The sequence below is a fragment of the Polypterus senegalus genome, chromosome 10 (assembly GCF_016835505.1).
Source record: "Polypterus senegalus isolate Bchr_013 chromosome 10, ASM1683550v1, whole genome shotgun sequence".
NCBI lineage: Eukaryota > Metazoa > Chordata > Cladistia > Polypteriformes > Polypteridae > Polypterus > Polypterus senegalus.
In genome coordinates, this window is record NC_053163.1 from 94211132 (window position 1) to 94231365 (window position 20234).

Sequence of the window (20234 nt, forward strand, 5' to 3'; positions counted from 1 at the left end):
TTTAAAAATACTGTCTTTTGTGGGTTACAGAGAGAATGAAAGTCTTTGGAGTGAAGTTGCATCCCTGAGACAAAAACACTTGCAACAGCACAAAGTCATTCGTAAGGTAAGACCCAACACAGCACATACATATACTTCTAATACCGGTATTCAATTTGGAGTTCTGCAATAACTCTTGGAAAGTTGTTTGTTTTAACACAAGACTTCACTTTGGGAGAAAAAAATGAGAGACTGGCAGAGTGTCTTCCTAGAAGCACTTATATCATCTCCGCTAATTGAAGGATAGCCTTTCAGTCAACCAAAATAAACTCTCTAGTTATTCTCTGGTTCTGGGCATCAATTTGGCAAGTCTTGTTAGAAAATGATAGGCTGGGATATCTTCATTAATAACCCCATGTCAATTTTCATACCATATAAGTATTGTAGGAGAGCAAGTTTGTGCATGTGGAGTAGACATGCTAGGTAGCCCAGTGTGCATAATAACTGCTGCATATTAACATGTGAATTTCCCCTTGGGATTAATAAAGTATCTATCTATCTGATATATATTTATTAGTGTGTGTGTATACCCCCCCCAGGGCATGCTACGAGCCAGCTACTCCGCGTCTCTGCCTCTAGCATTGTGTAGAGAGGGTGTTGAACGCACGCTAAGGAGATGTGGTCACTCCTCTGAAACCCCCTCTTAAATGTTGATACAATGGGAAATCAATATTTTTTTTTTTTACCACCTCTATGCTCGATCAGCTTGCTTGCTGCTGCTTGTGCCTTGCTGTGTGACCTGCATGTTGTGCAGTGCTTCAGTGCTGCAACATTTAAAAGCCTGTACAGCCGCTGTCCTTTTGTCTCACTGCCTTGTCTCGTGGGACGTTAAAGTGTCTCCGAGAAAATCATGTCTTGACCCATGACTTTTTTTTTAATAATAGAGAAATGTGTATATATATATATATATATATATATATATGAGAGAGAGAGAGACAGACAGACAGACACACACACACACACACACACACCTGGGTGTGTGTCTGACTCATGGTGCCCAAAACTTGTTTCTTCCATGTCTTCATGGGAGTGAGAAGCCAAACAAAATTGCACCTTTTATTAGCTAACTAAAAAGATTACAATATGCAAGCTTTCGAGTCAACTCAGGCCCCTTCTTCAGGCAAGAATGAGCCTGAGTTGCCTCAAAAGTGTGCATATTGTAATGTTTTAGTTAGCTAATAAAAGGTGTAATTTTGCTTGACTTCTCACTACATTCATAATGGCATTTATAAACGCCCAAAAAAAATTGATCAACATCTTCGTGTTCTGAATAAGCAGTTTGTTTAACATTAAAATTTCAGCCTTGTTTAAATTTGTAGTGTGACATTCTAAGGAGTTTACCAAGCTTGATCAGTCTTAGACTATGGCTTGCATAAGGTAAAGGGGTGTCTGCAACATTTAATTTTTTGTTGCTGTTGTCTTGTGATTTAAGATGTGTAAAAATATGAGACGATTTAAATAGTAAAATGCATAAGTTAAATTTATCAAAAAAGTAAAATGTAAGCTATCTTTTATACTTAGAATTTTGTAATTTCTTTGTTTGTTTGTAATTCCTACTTGGAGGTTCCATTTATTTGGCCATAAATAGTTTGCATTTCCACATTGGCATATAACATTATACTCGACTATAGCCATACTTATAAATTTATGCCAAACGCCCCTCTGGATTGTTTAGTAAGCACTAATGAGAATCACACTGATATAGTAGTGCTGGGTGGTATGACCAAAATTCTATATCACAGTATTTTTCAAAATTATACCGGTTTCATAGTATTCAACAGTATTTTTTTTCCAGGCATGAGTGGATGTTAACCACATTTTTCACTGCAATTACTGCAGTAGACTGATTAAGAATAACCTATTCCACTGTCATGAGAATTGTACATTGTACAAAAAAACATTTTAATGTGCACTCAAGTATTAATACAGGTTTGCATGGCCCCATAAAGTGATAGTTTTCAACGGGGTGGCACTAATGAGGAGAAGGAATCACATTGCATGACAGATGCAGTCAAAATATAGAACCTTTTTATTGAACACATTTTGCAAACAAACCAAAAATTTAACAACATATTTTCAACCATCCAAAGAGGCATTTAGATTTATTAAAATATTCAGAGGTGCTTGTCAAAAGTTATATTGTATTGAACTTGTCTTAGAAAAGGAATAAATAGTAAATTTTTTGTAAACCAACTACACTTTGTTATTGTTAACAGTCTCTGTTCACTGACATGTTAAAGTGACTTTTTAAACAACTTTACCATCATTAAACTGCATAATATTTAAACTAATAAATAATAACAATAAAATAAATAATAGTGCAACTTCCAGTAATAATACTATTACTTCAAGACTTCAAGCCCAGGTGCATTACACAGTATTCACCAAATAAAAATAAAATAAAATAAAACAAGTGCAACATGGTGATGACATCTTTACCAACTGAACCATCATTTAGGCGAATTGCATTAATATGGACCTTGCTCCAAGCTAAATAATAAAACTGCAACTACCATTTATAATGCCATTTGTGGTATAGCCCTACAGAATCGTATTAGGGCCAGGGTGAAGAAAAAAAAAATACAGACACAGGTAAGAAAAACAAAACTATACAGTATGTCGAGAATAAAGTCGACATTTCCACTTTATTCTCATAGTTTATTTATAATTAAAGTAGAATGTCATAAACCAAACTTCACCCTAAAATCAATGTTTAATTTACTAGATTTTCTCAAACCCCATCATAAGTTGAGTAGAACATTAAATGCTTTGTGTTAAGTGTTTTCCGACCCAGTTGTTAATTGCTATGCGCTTCTTAAACTGACTTCCTCAACACTAAGAGGAGGCGCCGGCAGTGATCACCGCACAGAATACATTCACTTCATGATATTCCTGTTCTCTGAAAATGCTAAGATAAATACTTGATATCATTTTTAGGAAGAATGCATTAAAGCAGGTATTAAACATGCACGGTAGTGCTGCTCCCTTGCAGTGAGGGGTCCATTCAGAGAACTTTATGGCATGTGTGACGAGGCTTCAAAAACTGGATGTATGAATGGTTATCGCACAGGTTGAACTTAAATATTGTGTAAATGTTGGGTTCATGATCTGGTGGTTGGAGACACAAACACAGAATGTAATGGATGTTCTGCTGAGTGGGCTTTCTTTATTGCATGTATGCTGTCTCTGTCTGATGAACCAAACCCCCAGTTCCTGTCCTTCCTTTTTCTTTCACCACACGATAAACGTCTTTGTGAAATTAAAAGTAGTTATAGACTTAGACCATGGAGTGTTCAGAACTAAAAAAATCTTTGTTGTACATGTTTAATTATGCCATCCATTCAGGGTTGCGCCCATCTCAGCAAGCATTGTGTGCGAGGCAGGAGAAAATCCTGAACGCCAGCACATCACAGGGTGAATACGAGCAAAACATACACTAGCAGGGTCAATATAGCATAACAAAACCCAACATCCTACATGACTTTGAAAGGAAACTGAAGCATGCTGAGTAAACCCACCAGAAAAACATGCAAATTCAAGGCAGGGTACACCCCGAGACCCCCCTTGCTGCGAGGCAGCAGTGCAACCTCCACGCCACCGTGCTCCCACATGATTAATACATGCTTTAATGCATTTCATCATGAAAATTATATCAAGTATTTATCTTAGCATTCTAAATGTTCAGGGAGAAGGAATATCATGAAGTGAATGTATTCTGTGCAGCGACCGCTGCCGAGTCCCGACACCTCCACTGTACAAGAGGAAGTCGGTTTAAAAAGCATGTACCGATTTAACATGGCTCGGGAAACACTTAACACAAAGCATTGAATGTGCTACATAACTTATGACGGGGTTTGAGAAATCTAGTAAATTATATATTCATTTTACGATGAAGTTTAGTTTACGATGTTCTACTTTAATGACAAATTACGAGAATGAGGAGATCGTTCCTCCCCCACACTATGCGACTCTTCAATTCCACCCAAGGGAGTAAATGCGAACATTAATTTTATTTTAGGATTATGTGAATTTCCCCTTGGGATTAATAAAGTATCTATCTATCTATCTATCTATCTGTCTATCTATCTATCTAAAGTCAATATCTCGACTTTAATCTTGTCATAAGAGGCAAGATTAAAGTGTAAATGTCGAGAATAAAGTCAACATGTCGTCACACTATTACACAGTACCCAAGTACATTACACAGTATTGAAAAAAAAAAAATAAAGCAAGTACAACTTTGCTTGCAGTATTATCCTGTAGTATAGAAACAGTATTCACAGATTTGAACATAATGGTCCACATCCGACCTTTTAAAACCAAGTATCTCCAGGCAACGGACATGACTTTTTCGACAAAAGTTCTTCTGTGTCATCATGTTCAACTTTATCATCTGCTACAGCTTCAGTTTTGGAATGTTCTCTGTCCATTTTCACCGCGCAATATCTCCACTACCGCATATATTCCATTACAAACGTGTTTACCGGTGTAGCACTGAAAAAGGTTCCCCCTTAAACAGTTTGCACCACGTTCCGAACGTTGTTTAGGCAATTTAAACCAGTGTTGCGGTATAAGAAAAATCCATATCATAACAAAAATTAAAAATGGTTTTCAGTATGAACCGGTATACCACCCAGCTCTAATTGAACGACTTTTGGCTACAAAAAGTGTTTACAAGCTGTGACACTTGCCAAAGGGGGTCTTGCTAAGTACTGACCATGTCAGGCGCTCAGATGTTTGCTTCAGGCTCTTTTCATTTTTTTTTTGTATTTTGTACCTGTGAATGGTAAAAATAAAAAATGTAATCTTGCTTTAAACACTAAAGAAATGTATAATTGTTTAACTTTATTCCTTTTGGTGATCTTCTACTTACATATCTATTCATAGTAATAGACATTTTAAGCAATGGTACCCAAACATTTCCCTTCCACTGTACATATGTTAAGTAGTTGATTCAGTAATGGAAACATGTCATATGTTAACATTTTACATTTTGTTATGTGATCAAAGAGTGACTTTGGATTTACTGTAAAATACTAGATATATTTAGATATCAATCCTTAATCATACATGCAGTGACTGTGTCAGAAATATAAGCTTGAGAATAGTTTACACATAAATGCAGAATTACACATCAGCATTAACCCAATAACTCAATGCATTTTTGCTCAAAAGCCATTGTATGCATGTAAGGTACTCTTCACATTGCCCTGCCAAGAATAAAAAAGCAAAAGACTGCTTTCATCAATTAATACTGTAAGTAGCACCAGGATGGCATCAGTGAGAAATGGAAACCAAGTGTAGTTAAACCTCAACAAGGTTGTCTTTATTCAGATCAATAATATTGCGGGCTAGAAAACCTACTATACCTTCATGTTGTTTGAGCCAAAGGAATTGTCTGCCAAAACAACTAATTTGAATAGTAGCAATGTTACTTTACTCCTTCACACATCTACTCAAAAATAAAAAAGGAAGGCCATTATTCCTACATTGCCTCCCACTTATCCTTTTAGTGCAGACTGCCCATCTTACTTCGTCTTCCCTACAAAAAGTGTTCACCTGTACAATCCAATCCATAGCCTAGCTCTCCTCTCAGCAACTGTATGGTCACTACAATATATTTACCCCTTAATGTTGGCTGAATCCTTACATCTGTTAACAGAAAACCCAGAAATATGTTCAAAAACCGTATCTTCAAAATGTGATTTCTAATTACGAACATTATTTGCACAGAACTAATAAATGTAAATTCTTCTTCATATGTCCTCATACTGCATAGTACCCAGTCAGTTGCTTGTAACTTTCTATTCTTTGTTTTTGCTGTTCAACAGATCATTCATTTTATTGCAAGCATGGCCCAGTCCAACAGCATGGCAGGAATCAAAAGAAAACTGTAAGTCAACTTTATGTTTCATTCTGAAATAAAATCCAGGGCTATGTTACAATGTCAATAGGTTTAACTTTCCAACTTGTTTTTGTGTTGGCATAATGATGTATGCAATATGAAATTAGTAAAATATTTATATTGATTCTAACTTTTTTTTTTATCATTGAGTACTAGCAGCAATGTTGATGATGAAAGTGCATAATAAGATTTGATATAATGATGACTTTTAGTTAATTTGTCATTATTTTATAATGCTAGTTGTACTGTTATTTTTTGTGCAGTAGACCCAAAGATTTTTTTCATTCACCATTAAATTGACTTACTTTATTAAAAGCGCTTGTCTACAAGACAAGAAATGGTCATACTGACCAAATATAAGACATATTTAGTGATGTTTAAAAACTCAATTGAAAGCGTGTACATGCTTCATGCATTGATATGTAGGAAGCTCTTCAAATTCTGATTTTAACTTTTTTATGCCTCTTCAACATACTGCACAAGGTCAGATTGATATTTCAATCTCAGGTATGCATAGAACACCATTTAATTGTCCCCTGTTGTAGTTACCGGTTAAATTCACTGATATGTTTAAAATCATTGTTGGCCACTGCTGATTGATGCATAGTCTGTCAAGGATCTTACAGGGAAAATCACAGTTCATGTTATTTAGTGATCAAAAGAGACCAGCAAAGTTTATACTTGTCTTGTCTTGTCTGCGTAGCCAGCCATTCCTCATTTTAGACGGATGCAATCCTTGTGCTTGTTTTTCTGAGCAGCTGGAAAACTCTCAACCGATTCATGACTTCCCCATTCCTGTTTGTCTGTGCAGATAGCCAGTTTCACTTAGATAGCCTGTGTCCTTCCATCAACTTGTGTTTCTGCATAGAAGACAGCTGTTGGTCTGTGTATCCAGCAGCTCTCCTCATTCAGCTCTATAAAGACTGATTTTGAAATCTGGCTGTGAGCTTGCCATATTTCCTGCTTAAGATTTTGGTATTCACCTTGTGGAGCCACACTATCTTTTGCATGTTACTGTTGATTCCCCTAGATTTCTTGAGCCGTGAATGTTCATGTGAAATAATGTTTGTATGTTTTTCAGAAATATACCAGTTTCAATCCTTGTTTGATTTCTTCATCATGATTTTGATTAGCTCAACTTCTGGGGTACTTGAAGTCTACCACTTGTACATTACAATTATCAGTGATACAGTGGGGAAAATCTATATTTTTGCCTGCCAAACTGGATTATGACACCATTCTAATATTTGCCTTATCATTTTATAGGCCACTGATGATTGATAACTCTGGGTTGTCTCATTCAACTTCTAAGTACAGCCGACCAATAACAATGGAGCCCAGTATGGAGAGTTCTGCGGTACATGGTATTCCTGTGAGTGCCATAAATTAGAACAGTCTGGTTTAGGGTGGAAATGAAAAACTAGATCTGTAAAACATTTTATGATATTAGCTGTATTGTAAAATACATGAAAATGCTTTGTTAAAAGTTACTTTATAGTTTAAAGCCCTTTTGCAGTTTAAAGGTCCATGTAAAAGTCTATTTGCATATTCTGTAACCACTCTGTATTACATAAGCATAACAAATCTACAGTGAATGAGTGAAATTTACAGGGCTGGTGCATAATGTCATATCAGTGGAACATTTTCAAAACTGAGCTGCAGATATTGAGTTTACTTTGTTAGTAATGTAATAGCCTGCAAGGTTAATAAATATTCTTTTATACCTAGGAGCATAGCATGCTGATGGCATTAATAGTACTCTATATATACAATGACACACTCGGTTGCAGCATGGCTGTGTGTAGTCTTAAGATGATGCATGCTTAAAGTTCAGCTCATGTAATAAAGGTGATGTTATGGCATTCATAGAAAGTTTCATATTTTAAATAATTTTAAAAAAGTCTTTGTTTTTCGTTTGCTAATGTTCTAAATTTTCATATTTATGCCAGAATTTAAAAAAGTCTTTCAAAAATATTTCCCTTTCTGACTTTATATGCAGCAGCTATGTGGAACTTGCCCCAGTCCACCTAAGTATGGCATGCGGATTTGCAGTGTTCTTCAGTTTGGTCTGTGTTTTAAAAAGAATTAGAACACAATAAAAATATTGCAAAACAATTGAATGAGGAAGTTTAAGTGAAGGCCTTAAAAACCATAAATAAAAACCAGATTCAGATTCATACACAAGTGGAAAATGTGCTAATGTTTAAATTCTAAATATTACCAAATTAATCTTTTTTATGTTGAATGTCTTTTAAAGAAAATACAACAGTATCTCATTGCACAAATACACATTACTAGGAGAATTAATTTAAATAATGCCAGTTTTTAAAATAGTAAAGAATATGTAATTCTTTAAGTCAAATTCAGATATGTAGTATAGTCATGCTTCTCTAAAAATAACAAACATACAAGGTGGACATTCAAATAGTGCCTTTTCATTCAGGGATTCATAGTAAGGCTTTGAAACACGAGTTCTTAACATCAGACAGATGCAATGGAATACCTCACCACTCCCTGCACTGGATGACAGAGAAGGTCCGTGTCTACCGCTGTAGAAACATAGCACCTGCTTTAGTGGTAGGAGTATGACTGAGACAGAGTATGTATTGTACCTCGTGTATATACTGTGTATGTTGCATGTAATTTATACTTTATTCATTTGTTTTATTTTGTTTTTTTTAACTGCTCCGTGTCAATCTGCTTTGTTTGTATGACCTTTTTACTTGTAAATAGGTAAGATAGACACTAGACACAACTACTACAGGGAATATTTTAGATAAACGTAACATTTTGGAGCTCATAGAAAAGGAAGGGCCACAAAGATTAAAAGAGTAACACGAGTGAGTCCATACACAGTACATATGTAAAGTAAGTAAAAAAATTTGGGGAAATACCTATGAACTGGAAGCACCAAATCTTGCCCTTTACGTTAAGTACAGGTGATCCAGGTTAAAAGCCAATGCAGAAAATATTCTGGCTGGTATACAGTAGGTGTATTAGCGCAGTCAGAATTGGTTTAATAAAGGAAAGCTGTGTCTCACCAATATGCTTGATATTTATGGGAAAGCAATAAAACATTTTTAAGACTTTTAAAAGGCTTTTCATATACATCTACAGTACATCTGAAGTATATCTATATATTGTTTATGTACTGTGTATATATAGTACAACTGTATTTACTCACTGTTTTGTGTAAAGTGTATTTGTGTATACTGCTTAGCTCCTGTAAATTGGGTTTTGAAGTCAAATATGAATATTAAATTAAAAATCAATCATTTGAAGAAAAAATAGCTATTAGTAACACTAACCGGCTGTTTCAACACTTTACTTCATTATCATTTGAATTGTTCTAAATACTCACAATCAATATCCTGCCAAGCTAGCTGAGATAAACATTAGGTACTTTTCCTTTCGGCTAGCCCTGTAAAATACTGTACCTTTTTTTACCATCAACTTTCAAATCAAACTCCACTAGTCGGATATTAACAAATTAGAATGTTTTTTTTTTATCTTTTTTTATTAATTATTTAAATTTTAATGACTTCTTGGTTTTTTGTTACAGCGAGGAGCTAAGAACACAGAGAGCTTGCAGCACAGTAGCATCTACCCTGGGGGCATGATAATTTCTGATATCACTCACCTTCTGGAGCAGGGAGATGCTGGACATGTTGGGCATTGCATGGAAGGGGCGGGCTCATGGGGAGGAAAACTTGGAGGAGACAAGCAATCTGATTTGATGGAGTGTCCAAAGGAAGTAGGACAAAGAGCAGCATGGAAAGAGTTGAAACCACAAAGAACTAGAGGCATCCAGTAAGTGACAGGTGCATTTGTTCATGTCAGCCTCAAACCACTAACTTGACTTATGTAGGTTGTTTATTTATGAATTATGATAAAATGTTTAAAATATAATTTTGCTTTGCATAGAGAGTGGAACTAGATTTTTTTTTCTGATATTTTCTCATGGCAGTCTGTTTTTCCTAGCGCTTAAGTAGATTGAGAACAAAACAAAGTTCTTTGAGGATCTAATTAGACATTTATTTGGTATAAGATAAATACAATCTGTTGCTTATGGTGAGCTTATTTATCATCATAACTGTGTTGTATTCCTGTGTGCCATGAAAATCTGTTTTATCTTCTATTTACTACTGTCTCTGCAGTTTTTATTTGTTATTTACAGTATTTTCTCTTACAATATTGTCTCTTTTTCATTCCTGCAACTATACTGTACTCACTTTACATACCATTATATTTATATTCAGTATATATACGATTTCCATTTAAAAAGAACAGAATGGGGAAATGACATGAATTTCACATTTACAAATAAAGAGAACTTTTGTAAACCGTCTATTTAAGTTCTTAAGCTTTATTAGATTTGAATGTGGAGAATATAAGTAGATGAGAGATGAGGTTGTGAAAAGCTTCCTTACTAAGAACAGAAAGCATAAGTCAGTAATTGTGTGTTGGAAGAAACATTTGAACCTGGCCTGGTAAGGTGTGTAAACCTTGATGAAAAATACCAAAAAAATAACAACAATAAAGAAACATATTATAGCCTATAGAAGTTTAAGAGTGTTGGTGGCATTATGTATCTAAGCTGCACTGAAAAATATTGATTTGGATTGTGTATTTGTCCGTTATGACTTGCAAATTCATGGTACAAAACAGTTGTATACATTATTTTTTTAAACTGGAGGACAGGTGACTAAAATAACTTGGTTTGACCGTTTCAGGTCCGTTGTCTTAGCTATTACTTCATACTCTCAAACAGATCCAGGAAAGGCACTGAGATGATCTGTTTTGCAGCAGAAGTTATCTGCCATGTTTTATTCTCTGTAGTATGCCTGGCCAAGGCTGCTACGTCATGCTACCCACCACACCTTCACAGGATGGATGTTTTTGCTATTAGATTTTATTGTTTGCTTTTAAATCCAATATACCATTTATCACTAATTTCTGTATTTATTTGTATTCACACTTATATCAACAGATACCTAGATGTTAGCTGGAAAAGTCCACTAGTAAAGACAGTACTGGAGGAGGAGATTGAAAATTTGGTCCCCAACACCATCCCCTCTCCTTTTACTCCTGTCGACTTGTATGACTATCTGCTGGAAGATTGTGGAGGGATGGGCTCTGAGGAAGGCCCTAATGAGCGGTATAAACATTAGCATATCTTCATATCTTCTTTTATTGCAACTATGACATCTGGAAAACAGTGTGCACCAAAGTATTCTGAATGTATGTTCTGAATCTTATTAAATAGATGCTATAGATGATTGAGCACAACATAGAAATGTTCTTCACTTTGACAGACAGCAATAGACAAAATAGGTGGATTTTTGTATATGTTCCACCTTGGCGAACGTGATTTTAGCAGTGACCAATCTTCTGATCACCAAAAGCTGCACTTACAAGCAGATGAAAAATGGAGTGCTGTTTGTAATGCCAAATTTTTATAAATCAGTGTAGCAACAAGTGGAGTGAAAATACGTGCCCTGACATCTTTGTTAAATACAGACGGGTCTCAGTTAGGTCTTGGGTTATGATGGAGTTGAGTTATGGAAATACAGCACATACAAATGAACATAAAACCTCCAAATTGTTTTCAATGAAATTTCAATTAGTTTTGATCTAACAGCTTCATTATTTTTAACAAAGCAAGCTAGTTTTAAACAGCCGCATTGAGGATGAGGTATAGTACTTCAGACTAAGGACTTTGTCTTCATTTTCAATCCTTTTGTTCTTTTGTGCATGAATGTTAAATGTAACTGGCAACATGTACAGCTACTGTATGGAGTAAGCTCACTTGCAGGTAAGCCTCTCGATCAGCAGCTGGCTATTTACATGGAGCAGCAGAACAAACTGCTTGTAATTCCAGGGTCAGAAGTATGACTCCAACTTATGCTTTCTCAGGGAGCACAGTTGCAGAATGGAGGAAGTAAAACTCGGTGATCACTTGGCATGGATAGCTTGTGTCACTGAATGTAACTGGCAACCAGCTGTGCAGTCAGCTCTGACACAGGTAAACAGCTTTCTGTTTGGCAGAGGAGAGGTAGAATTTGCTGTTTATAAGTGTCTCCGTGTCTCAAGTATGCATCCTAGCTGTGCTGTTTCAGTGAGAACAGCAACTGGGTTGGGAGTAAAGTTGATGCTTTTAGTGATCCTTTAGCAAACAACAACAACAACATTTATTTATATAGCACATTTTCATACAAAAACAATGTAGCTCAAAGTGCTTTACAAAATGAAGAATAGAAAAATAGAAGACACAGTAAAAAATAAAAAAAAAGTCAACATTAATTAACATAGAATAAGTAACGTCCGATGGCCAGGTTGGACAGAAAAAACAAAAAAAAAACTCCAGACGGCTGGAGAAAAAAAATAAAATCTGCAGGGATTCCAGACCATGAGACCGCCCAGTCCCCTCTGGGCAACAACAACAACAACATTTATTTATATAGCACATTTCCATACAAATGATGTAGCTCAAAGTGCTTTACAGGATGAAGAAAGAGAAAAAGAAAAATGTAAAAATAGAATTAGGCAATACTAATTAACATAGAATAAAAGTACGGTCCAATGGACAGGGAGCACAGAAAAAAAAAAAACTCCAGATGGCTGGAGAAAAAAAAACAATCTCCAGGGGTTCCAGGCCATGAGACTGCCCAGCCCCTTTAGGCATTCTACCTAACATGAATTGTCTCAGTCAGTCCTCATGGTTTTCAGGCTTCACATGGAATAACTTGATGATGATGGTGGACCTCTGGCCTACAATCCATCAATGTAGGGACAGAACCGTGCTTTGATCAGGTGGTGGTGGCGCAGATCACCATCACAGAAAACCAGAAAAACAACAGAAGAAAAAGTAGGGGTTAGTATGGATTTCAGAGCCACCATGAATGGCAATGATAATTAAATGCATATACAGAACATCAGGATTAAACTAAAATGAAGCTATGAGAAAGCCATGTTAAAATAATGAGCTTTTAGCAGTTTTTTTAAAATGCCCCACTGTATTAGCCTGGCAAATTTCTATTGGTAATCTATTCCAGATTTTAAGTGCATAACAGCAGAAGGCTGCCTCACCACTACTTTTAAGTTTAGCTCTTGGAATTATAAGCAGACCCTCATTTGAAGATCTAAGGTTACGATTTAGAGTGTAAGGTGAAAGGAATTCTGGGATACAGGATGGAGCAAGATTATTTAAGGCTTTGTAAACCATAAGCAGTATTTTAAAGTCAATTCTAAGTGGCACAGGTAACCAGTGTAGTGACATCAGAACTGGAGAGATGTACTCTGATTTTCTTTTCCAAGTTAAGATTCTAGCAGCTGCATTCTGCACTAGTTGCAATCGTTGGATGACTTTTTTGGATAATCCTGAGAGGAGTGCGTTACAGTAATCTAGCCGACTGAAAACAAAAGTGTGAACTAATTTCTCAGCATCTGCAAAGTTATAAGAGGCCTAACTTTTGCTATATCTCTTAAGTGAAAAAATGCTGTCCTAGTAATCTGATTAATATGTGATTTAAAATTCAGGTCAGAGTCAATAGTTACCCCTAAATTCTTACCTCCATCTGGACTTTTAATCCTAATGGATCAAGTTTATTTCTAAAACCCTCATTATATCCATTTTTCCAATAACTAAAAGTTCTGTTTTCTCCTTGTTTAGTTTGAGAAAATTACTTCTCATCCTTTCAGAAACACAAATAAGACATTGTGTCTGTGAACCAAGATAGATTCTTGTGGAACACCATATAGAATATCATGTGTCTTTGACGTATAATTACCAAAAATAACAAAGAATTTTCTACCTATTAAGTAAGACTCAAACCAATTTAAGACACTGCCAGAGATGCCCGTCCATTGACTTAAGGCGATTTCTAATAATATTGTGATCAATTGTTTCAAATGCGGCACTCAGATCTAAGAGGATGAGAACAGATACACGACCTCTGTCAGCATTTACCCACAAGTCATTTACTACTTTAACAAGTGCTGTTTCTGTACTGTGATTTGTTGTGAAATCCAACTGAAACTTATCAAGAATTGCATATTTATTGAGGCCATTTAGCTGTATAATGACTGCCTTTTTACTTAAGAAAAGCAGTTTAGAAATAGGGCTAAAATTTTCAAAAGCAGAGGAATTGAGATTATTTTTCTTTAGCAGGGGTTTAACTACAGTAGTCTTAAGACAGTCTGGGAGGACCCCTGTATCTAATGATGAGTTTACTATGTCAAGAATACTATCAATTAGCACGCTGGGTACTTGTTTGAAACAACTTGTTGGTATTGGGTCAAGGATGCAGTTGGAGGGTCTCAGTTAAGAAATTATTTTATATAAATCAGTTAAATCTATCCTGGGGAAAGAATTTAAATTGTTTTAAAATAGAGTACCAGGGTCTAAGAGGATCAGTATTGAAGAGCTGTACTATATTATTTCTAATATCGTTAATTTTGTGATTAAGAATACAGCAAAAGCCTCACAAGTTTCATTGGAGGTTTTTTGGAGCCATTCCATTGAGTGACCTGGGTTTAGCAGAAAATCAATTGTAGAGAATAAGATTCTGAGATTACTAGTATTGTTATTTATAATTCTAGAGAAATAGCACCACCAAGACGGACTATGTTATTGTATTGTGTTATTTTAGCCTTCAATATCTCATAGTGGATAATCCATTTAGTTTTTCTCCATTTACGCTGAGCTCTCTGGCATGTCCTCTTTAGATCAGACACTCTTTGAGTCTTCCATGGTGCAACAGTGTGGGAGGATTTTTAACTGTTTTTTCAGAAACGACTATGTCAGTGGTAGATCTCACTTTAGTATTAAAATTTTCCACCTTACTATTTACATTATCCTCACGATTGTAGTAAGCACTACATACAGACTAGTTGCTTACAATATTTTTAAACTTTGAGGCTGCAGATAAATCAAAGAAACGTTTTTTAACAGTATGCTTCTCGTTAATTTTTTCTATCATTTCTATATTAAATAGTAAGAGAAAATGGTCTGATAAACCAATATCAATGATCTGCTTCATATCAACTTTTAGTCCTTTAGTAATTACTAAGTCCAACATATGCCCTGCTTTGTGTGTTGGCTGACTAATGTGCTGGCTCAAATCAAGAGTCCAGGAGGTTTATTGATTATTTTACTTTCGGGTCACACTGATTATCAATATGAAAATTAAAGTCTCCAACAAGGAACGTGTCATAGTTTAGCAAAGACAGCATGTAGCTGCTGAGGGGTCAGAAGTCAGTTAGTAGTGGCATTTTGTGCTTCATTTTCAAAAACTAAGATGCTTAAGGTCAATACATTATGCATACCTGTGCCCCATTGTACAGTAATATAAATTATTTGTGTTTTTTAATTGGGCAACGCAGTGGGTAGCGCTACTGCCTCGCAATTAGGAGACCCGGGTTCGCTTCCCAGGTCCTCCCTGCGTGGAATTTGCATGTTCTCCTCGTGGGTTTCCTCCGGGTGCTCTGGTTTCCTCCCACAGTCCAAAGACGAGCAGGTTAGGTGCATTGGCGATTCTAAATTGTCCCTAGTGTGTGTGTGTGTGTGTGTGTGTGTGCGCCCTGCAGTGGGCTGGTGCACTGCCCGGGGTTTGTTTCCTGCCTTGCGCCCTGTGTTAGCTGGGATAAACTCCAGCAGACCCCCATGACCCTATAGTTAGGATATAGCGGGTTGGATGATGGATGGATGTTTTGTAATTTAAAGTACAGTAATATTTCTTTACTGTTGTATTTTAATAAATTTGAAACATTTTTTCTGAAATAAGTATTTAGATAATTTTTGCATTTTTGCCAATGTTTCCATTAATGACAAATATCCAACTTACAGATTTGGGGTTATGGCAATTGGCAGGAACAGCATTAATTTGTAATTTGGGATCACCTGTATTTATAGGTAGCATGTGAAAACTGTCTTAATTTTAAAATTATAATGTTTAAAAATGAAAATCAACTGTAGTTCCCAGTAGGGACGTTGCAGAGATTTAGTGAAGTATTTTTTCCAATGCTCTTGAAACACAGTGTTGATTTTCTGTAGGCAATGCTGATCTCTGCAGACTGATACAATTTCTGGTACTCTAGTCTAGGTGATCATGTGACCTTGTTTCACATGTAATGACTTCTGAAATCAGTTTCAGATCATAAAATTATAATTTTAATGAAGTTATTTACTGATTAAAAATGTGGATCCAGTGGAAAGTGATGGACACAAGGTATTGTGAGGATTGGGCTGCCAAGTCTGTGGTGTGCATTTGGTCAGTAACTTCTCACTTAACAATACCCACTGCTGAATGACTAATGATAAGAGTCGTTATATAATTTTAAGAGAGATCCAAATCACTACAGATGTCTTGAGTGATATCAATAGCACCTTTCTCCCTAACAACCAAGCAACAAGCATATGTGAGAATAAAATGGCACATACAGTTCATTTATTGGTATTGTGGTGCAGGTGGATGCAAGTTGTTGCTGTTGCTGTGATAAATTGTGAGCGCATAGCAGCAGTAATCATAGGAAAACTGTATTGGGAGCAGCTGACTAAATTCTTACATACCAGTAGAATTAGTCATGTAGGGCGCAGAATTCCCACTTTTTGCTAGACATGGAGACAGCACCTGCTAATCTTAGTGCTACTGCTATATATGGCAAGAATTATAATCTTTGTGAATAAGTGCAGTATTTTAGACATGTAGGGAAATTTGTTTCGGAGAAAAAACAAGAAGTTTCAAATATGGCAACAAGAAAATTGATCTTTAAAAATGTAGCAAATGTTACATTTTACCAAATACATATCCAGTTGCCGAGTTTTATGCTTACGTGAGGGGGATCTTTAATCCAACTTTAATCCAAGCTAAAGTAGTGTTCCTGCAATGCCAACACTGTTGGTATCACGTTAATAGTAATCTCCATCATTTTCTGCTATCCACCATCGTAGCCCTCAGCATCACTAAGACCAAGGCAAGCATTAATGGCTGTGTGGAGCTCATATTTATTTCATTTCTCTGTAAGTTTCCACCCTTTGTATTAACTATTTTTACGATTTGTCAAATGACATTCAAATGCATTCAATAGTGACCAGTTTGTGAAGCACTTGAAGATAGCTTTAAAACCCAGTACTGAGTCATATGTTTATAACCTGTTTCTTAAAATTTCTTTTCAGGGACACCCCCCTGTGCTTTTCAGGCTTTTGGGAGGTGCCAGATACCTTGAATGTTATGTGTTTTTCATTGTTTTATGCAAAAGTAACAATATTTAATTTAAGATATAATGCAAAACAAGTGGCACAGCTTTCATTTCATTTTGCAGCTCTTTTGTTTTTATCTTTGTTTGATTTTGATACCGTTCTTAATGTTTAGTTGTAAGATGCCATGTGCCAAAGGAGCTGGTTCATGTTGTTATGAGGAAGTATGAATAAAATCACTCCTTCAGTTTTTGCCAAATTCTGATGAAGTAGTAGTTGAGATTAATCACTTCAGGGAATTTTTCAAAAACTCCATCATCTTGTTTTGGCAGCCAAAAGCCTGAACAAGTCTTGCCATTCTGCTCTGACCTCTCTAAGTAACAAAGTGTTTTTCCCCACAGTGTTTATTGCACTTTTTATTCTCTGTAAATACTAGACATTGGGATGTATGTAAATGCCAGGATGGCAGTTGTTTTTGAGATGCTGGAACCACCATGTATGGTGCCAACAGTTATACTGTGGAGTTACGTAGGTCATATGTTTAGCACACTCTAATGTTTGATCAAAGAGCATGTCTGTGTACTATATGTATTGAGTTGGGAACCACATGATTGGCTGTTAGGAGGATTAAGCTATTTGTGTTTACGAGCAGGTGGACCTAAAGTGGCCACTGAGTCTGTGTATATATGTGTATTTTTGTATATGTGTGCAAATGTTATTTTCTAAAGCAACAAATATATTGCATTGTAAACATACATTGACAATTCCACAATGTTAACCATGATTTATGCCCACTTTTACTGAAATGGATGGCATGGTTGTGTCTTCTCCCTGTACTGTTATTTCCCTTAAGAAAGTCCCAGCACATTCTTATAGCATACATTTACAAAATGTATTTGATTTGTATGTAATAAACATCTTAATTTAGATTTGACATGAGCACTGCCAAGGTCCTTTGTCTCATTTTACTTTAGTTTGAGCTAACTTCACACCACATTTTTCTGTCATCTTAGTGAGTATTCTTTCAAATTTAATATTGCATGTTCTGGTAGCTCTTATTCTAAGCAGAAAGCAAGTTAAGAGAGTTTTCTGCCAGAAATGTTGATTGTGGCATGAACAAATCTGTTGGGCAGTGTGTAAGAAAGTCACATTAAGATATGTTTTGTAAACCTTTCTTAATTGGTATATCACTGCATCCACCTTCCATAATCACCGTTCCCTTAAGTATATTGTTGACTGATTCAGTATCATTGAAGAATGGTTAGGATAGTAGATCTATCCAAGGTGAAAGAAACTTCTTTATAGGTAAGTATAAACCAGTCTTTATAACCAGCTTGGACTGAAAGTTGCATCACGCTTACCTGGTCATCAGAAACAATGTGCATCTGAATGGCATCAGGGAAACCAGGTGATCCACTATTGAAAGTAATTATCTTAATTGCTTTAAAATATATTTGTGTTCTTCAAACATGAAACTGAAATGGTAAATTAAAACACAACCATTTTGACATGAGTTTTCTTAGCATATTTCTTAAGTGTAGCAAAATAGTCTCATTGTCCTGGTTCATGTGGACAGACCTGTTTGCTTGTGTACTGTGGATCAATATACTTTAGAATACTTTGGTATGCAGATTAACAATTGTTCATTTTTTATATCCATGCCAATGTAAAGTGTTTCATGAATTATACGCTACAAAATATTGTTACATGTTGCTTTCTTTACTTAATGTTAACCTTTGATTCTTTATTTCCTCAAGGTATGAAATTGCTGACAATCTGGCACAGATTGATGCAAATTTGGCCCAGATGAATTCATCCCTGTCTGGGTCCAATGACCCCAGTGCTGATCTGCTTAAAGATGTGAGTGTCCATAGGACATGATATATGAATCCTAAGGTCACTTGCATGTGGGCTTCTGCTGTTTGGTAACATAATTGTTCTTGTTAAATCTGTTTCCCAGCTCTTTGATCCTACACCTGGTGCAGCATCTTCCTGTCTTGAAACTGTGAAGGACCATGCAGTGGTAATTAGCAATACTACTATTTCTGCATGCAAGATAATGTCGCCTTTACTGTGCTGTGCTATATTGACTTGTTTTTAAACGTTACTTTCCATTTATGATGGCATTTGTGACATCAATCTGCTACACTTTGTTAAAATGTCTGAAGTGTCAATGCTTCCCAACATTACTCCTTAAATTGGATTGCAATAACTGGTTTTAACTCTTTAAACTCTGCCACATTATTTTACACCACCCTTGGGGACTGAACAGTAATTCAAACTTGTTGATTTCCTCTTTGCTATAATTAAAGCATTTTACATTAAAATTATGTATTGCACACCCCATACCAAATTGCAATGTTTTCCTTTCTTCTCTCAAAGATGGCCAAATTGCTGTATTACAGCAACACCTGTCCCCAGCCTCCCTCTCATGGCCTTCTTGAATGTCCCAATTCATTTGTGTACAGTCTGATGGACAGACTATCTACTAATTAACAGGAGTGTTTCAACTTTCAAATCACACCTCCTTTCACTGCCTATGTTTTCCACATTTGTTCTGTATTTGTTTTGGGTTTTTTTATGAATACATTTTTGAATCTTTAGTAATGTAATTTGAATACACAGTGTAATGTCTTTACTAACTATATATATTAAGATCTGCCCTTCAAAATGTTAGATTGGTCAGGGGATTTCAATAATGTATATGTATGCAGTGGGTATATATTTAAAATGGTAAAAGCAGAGAAAAAATATCTTGGTTTTAGTACTGCTTCAAAATAGTAAAACTAGACATGTATTTGTGAATATTTCATAACAGTTTTTTTTCTGGGTGCTCCTGACACATTCACTTATACTTTTTTAGTGTTTTGAAGCATATTTCAGCTCCTGTAGAAATAAGAATAACATTCAAACTGCATTTTGTAAAGATGCTATTGAATTTTGCAACTTATTCTACTATAACATATGTGTACAACATAATTCTCCAGGTATAAATATTTCTAAATAGGAGAACTGTAAAATTAATATTGAATGAAGGATGATGAAGTTATAGTCCATTAAATCAAAGTAACACAAAATGGACAAAATCAGTCT

At 35.6% G+C, this 20234-nt stretch overlaps 1 protein-coding gene across 1 annotated transcript in view; it reads left to right on the forward strand.

Annotated features, from left to right (window-relative positions):
* si:dkey-18a10.3 (heat shock factor protein 1) overlaps window positions 1–20234 on the forward strand; it is a 38374-nt gene that overhangs the window by 12970 nt on the left and 5170 nt on the right. The window contains exons 5-11 of the mRNA XM_039766226.1: window positions 31–106; window positions 5871–5932; window positions 7211–7316; window positions 9507–9754; window positions 10935–11102; window positions 18899–19001; window positions 19102–19164. Coding sequence (XP_039622160.1) covers window positions 31–106; window positions 5871–5932; window positions 7211–7316; window positions 9507–9754; window positions 10935–11102; window positions 18899–19001; window positions 19102–19164 — 826 coding nt within the window. The remainder of the gene's footprint in view (window positions 1–30; window positions 107–5870; window positions 5933–7210; window positions 7317–9506; window positions 9755–10934; window positions 11103–18898; window positions 19002–19101; window positions 19165–20234) is intronic.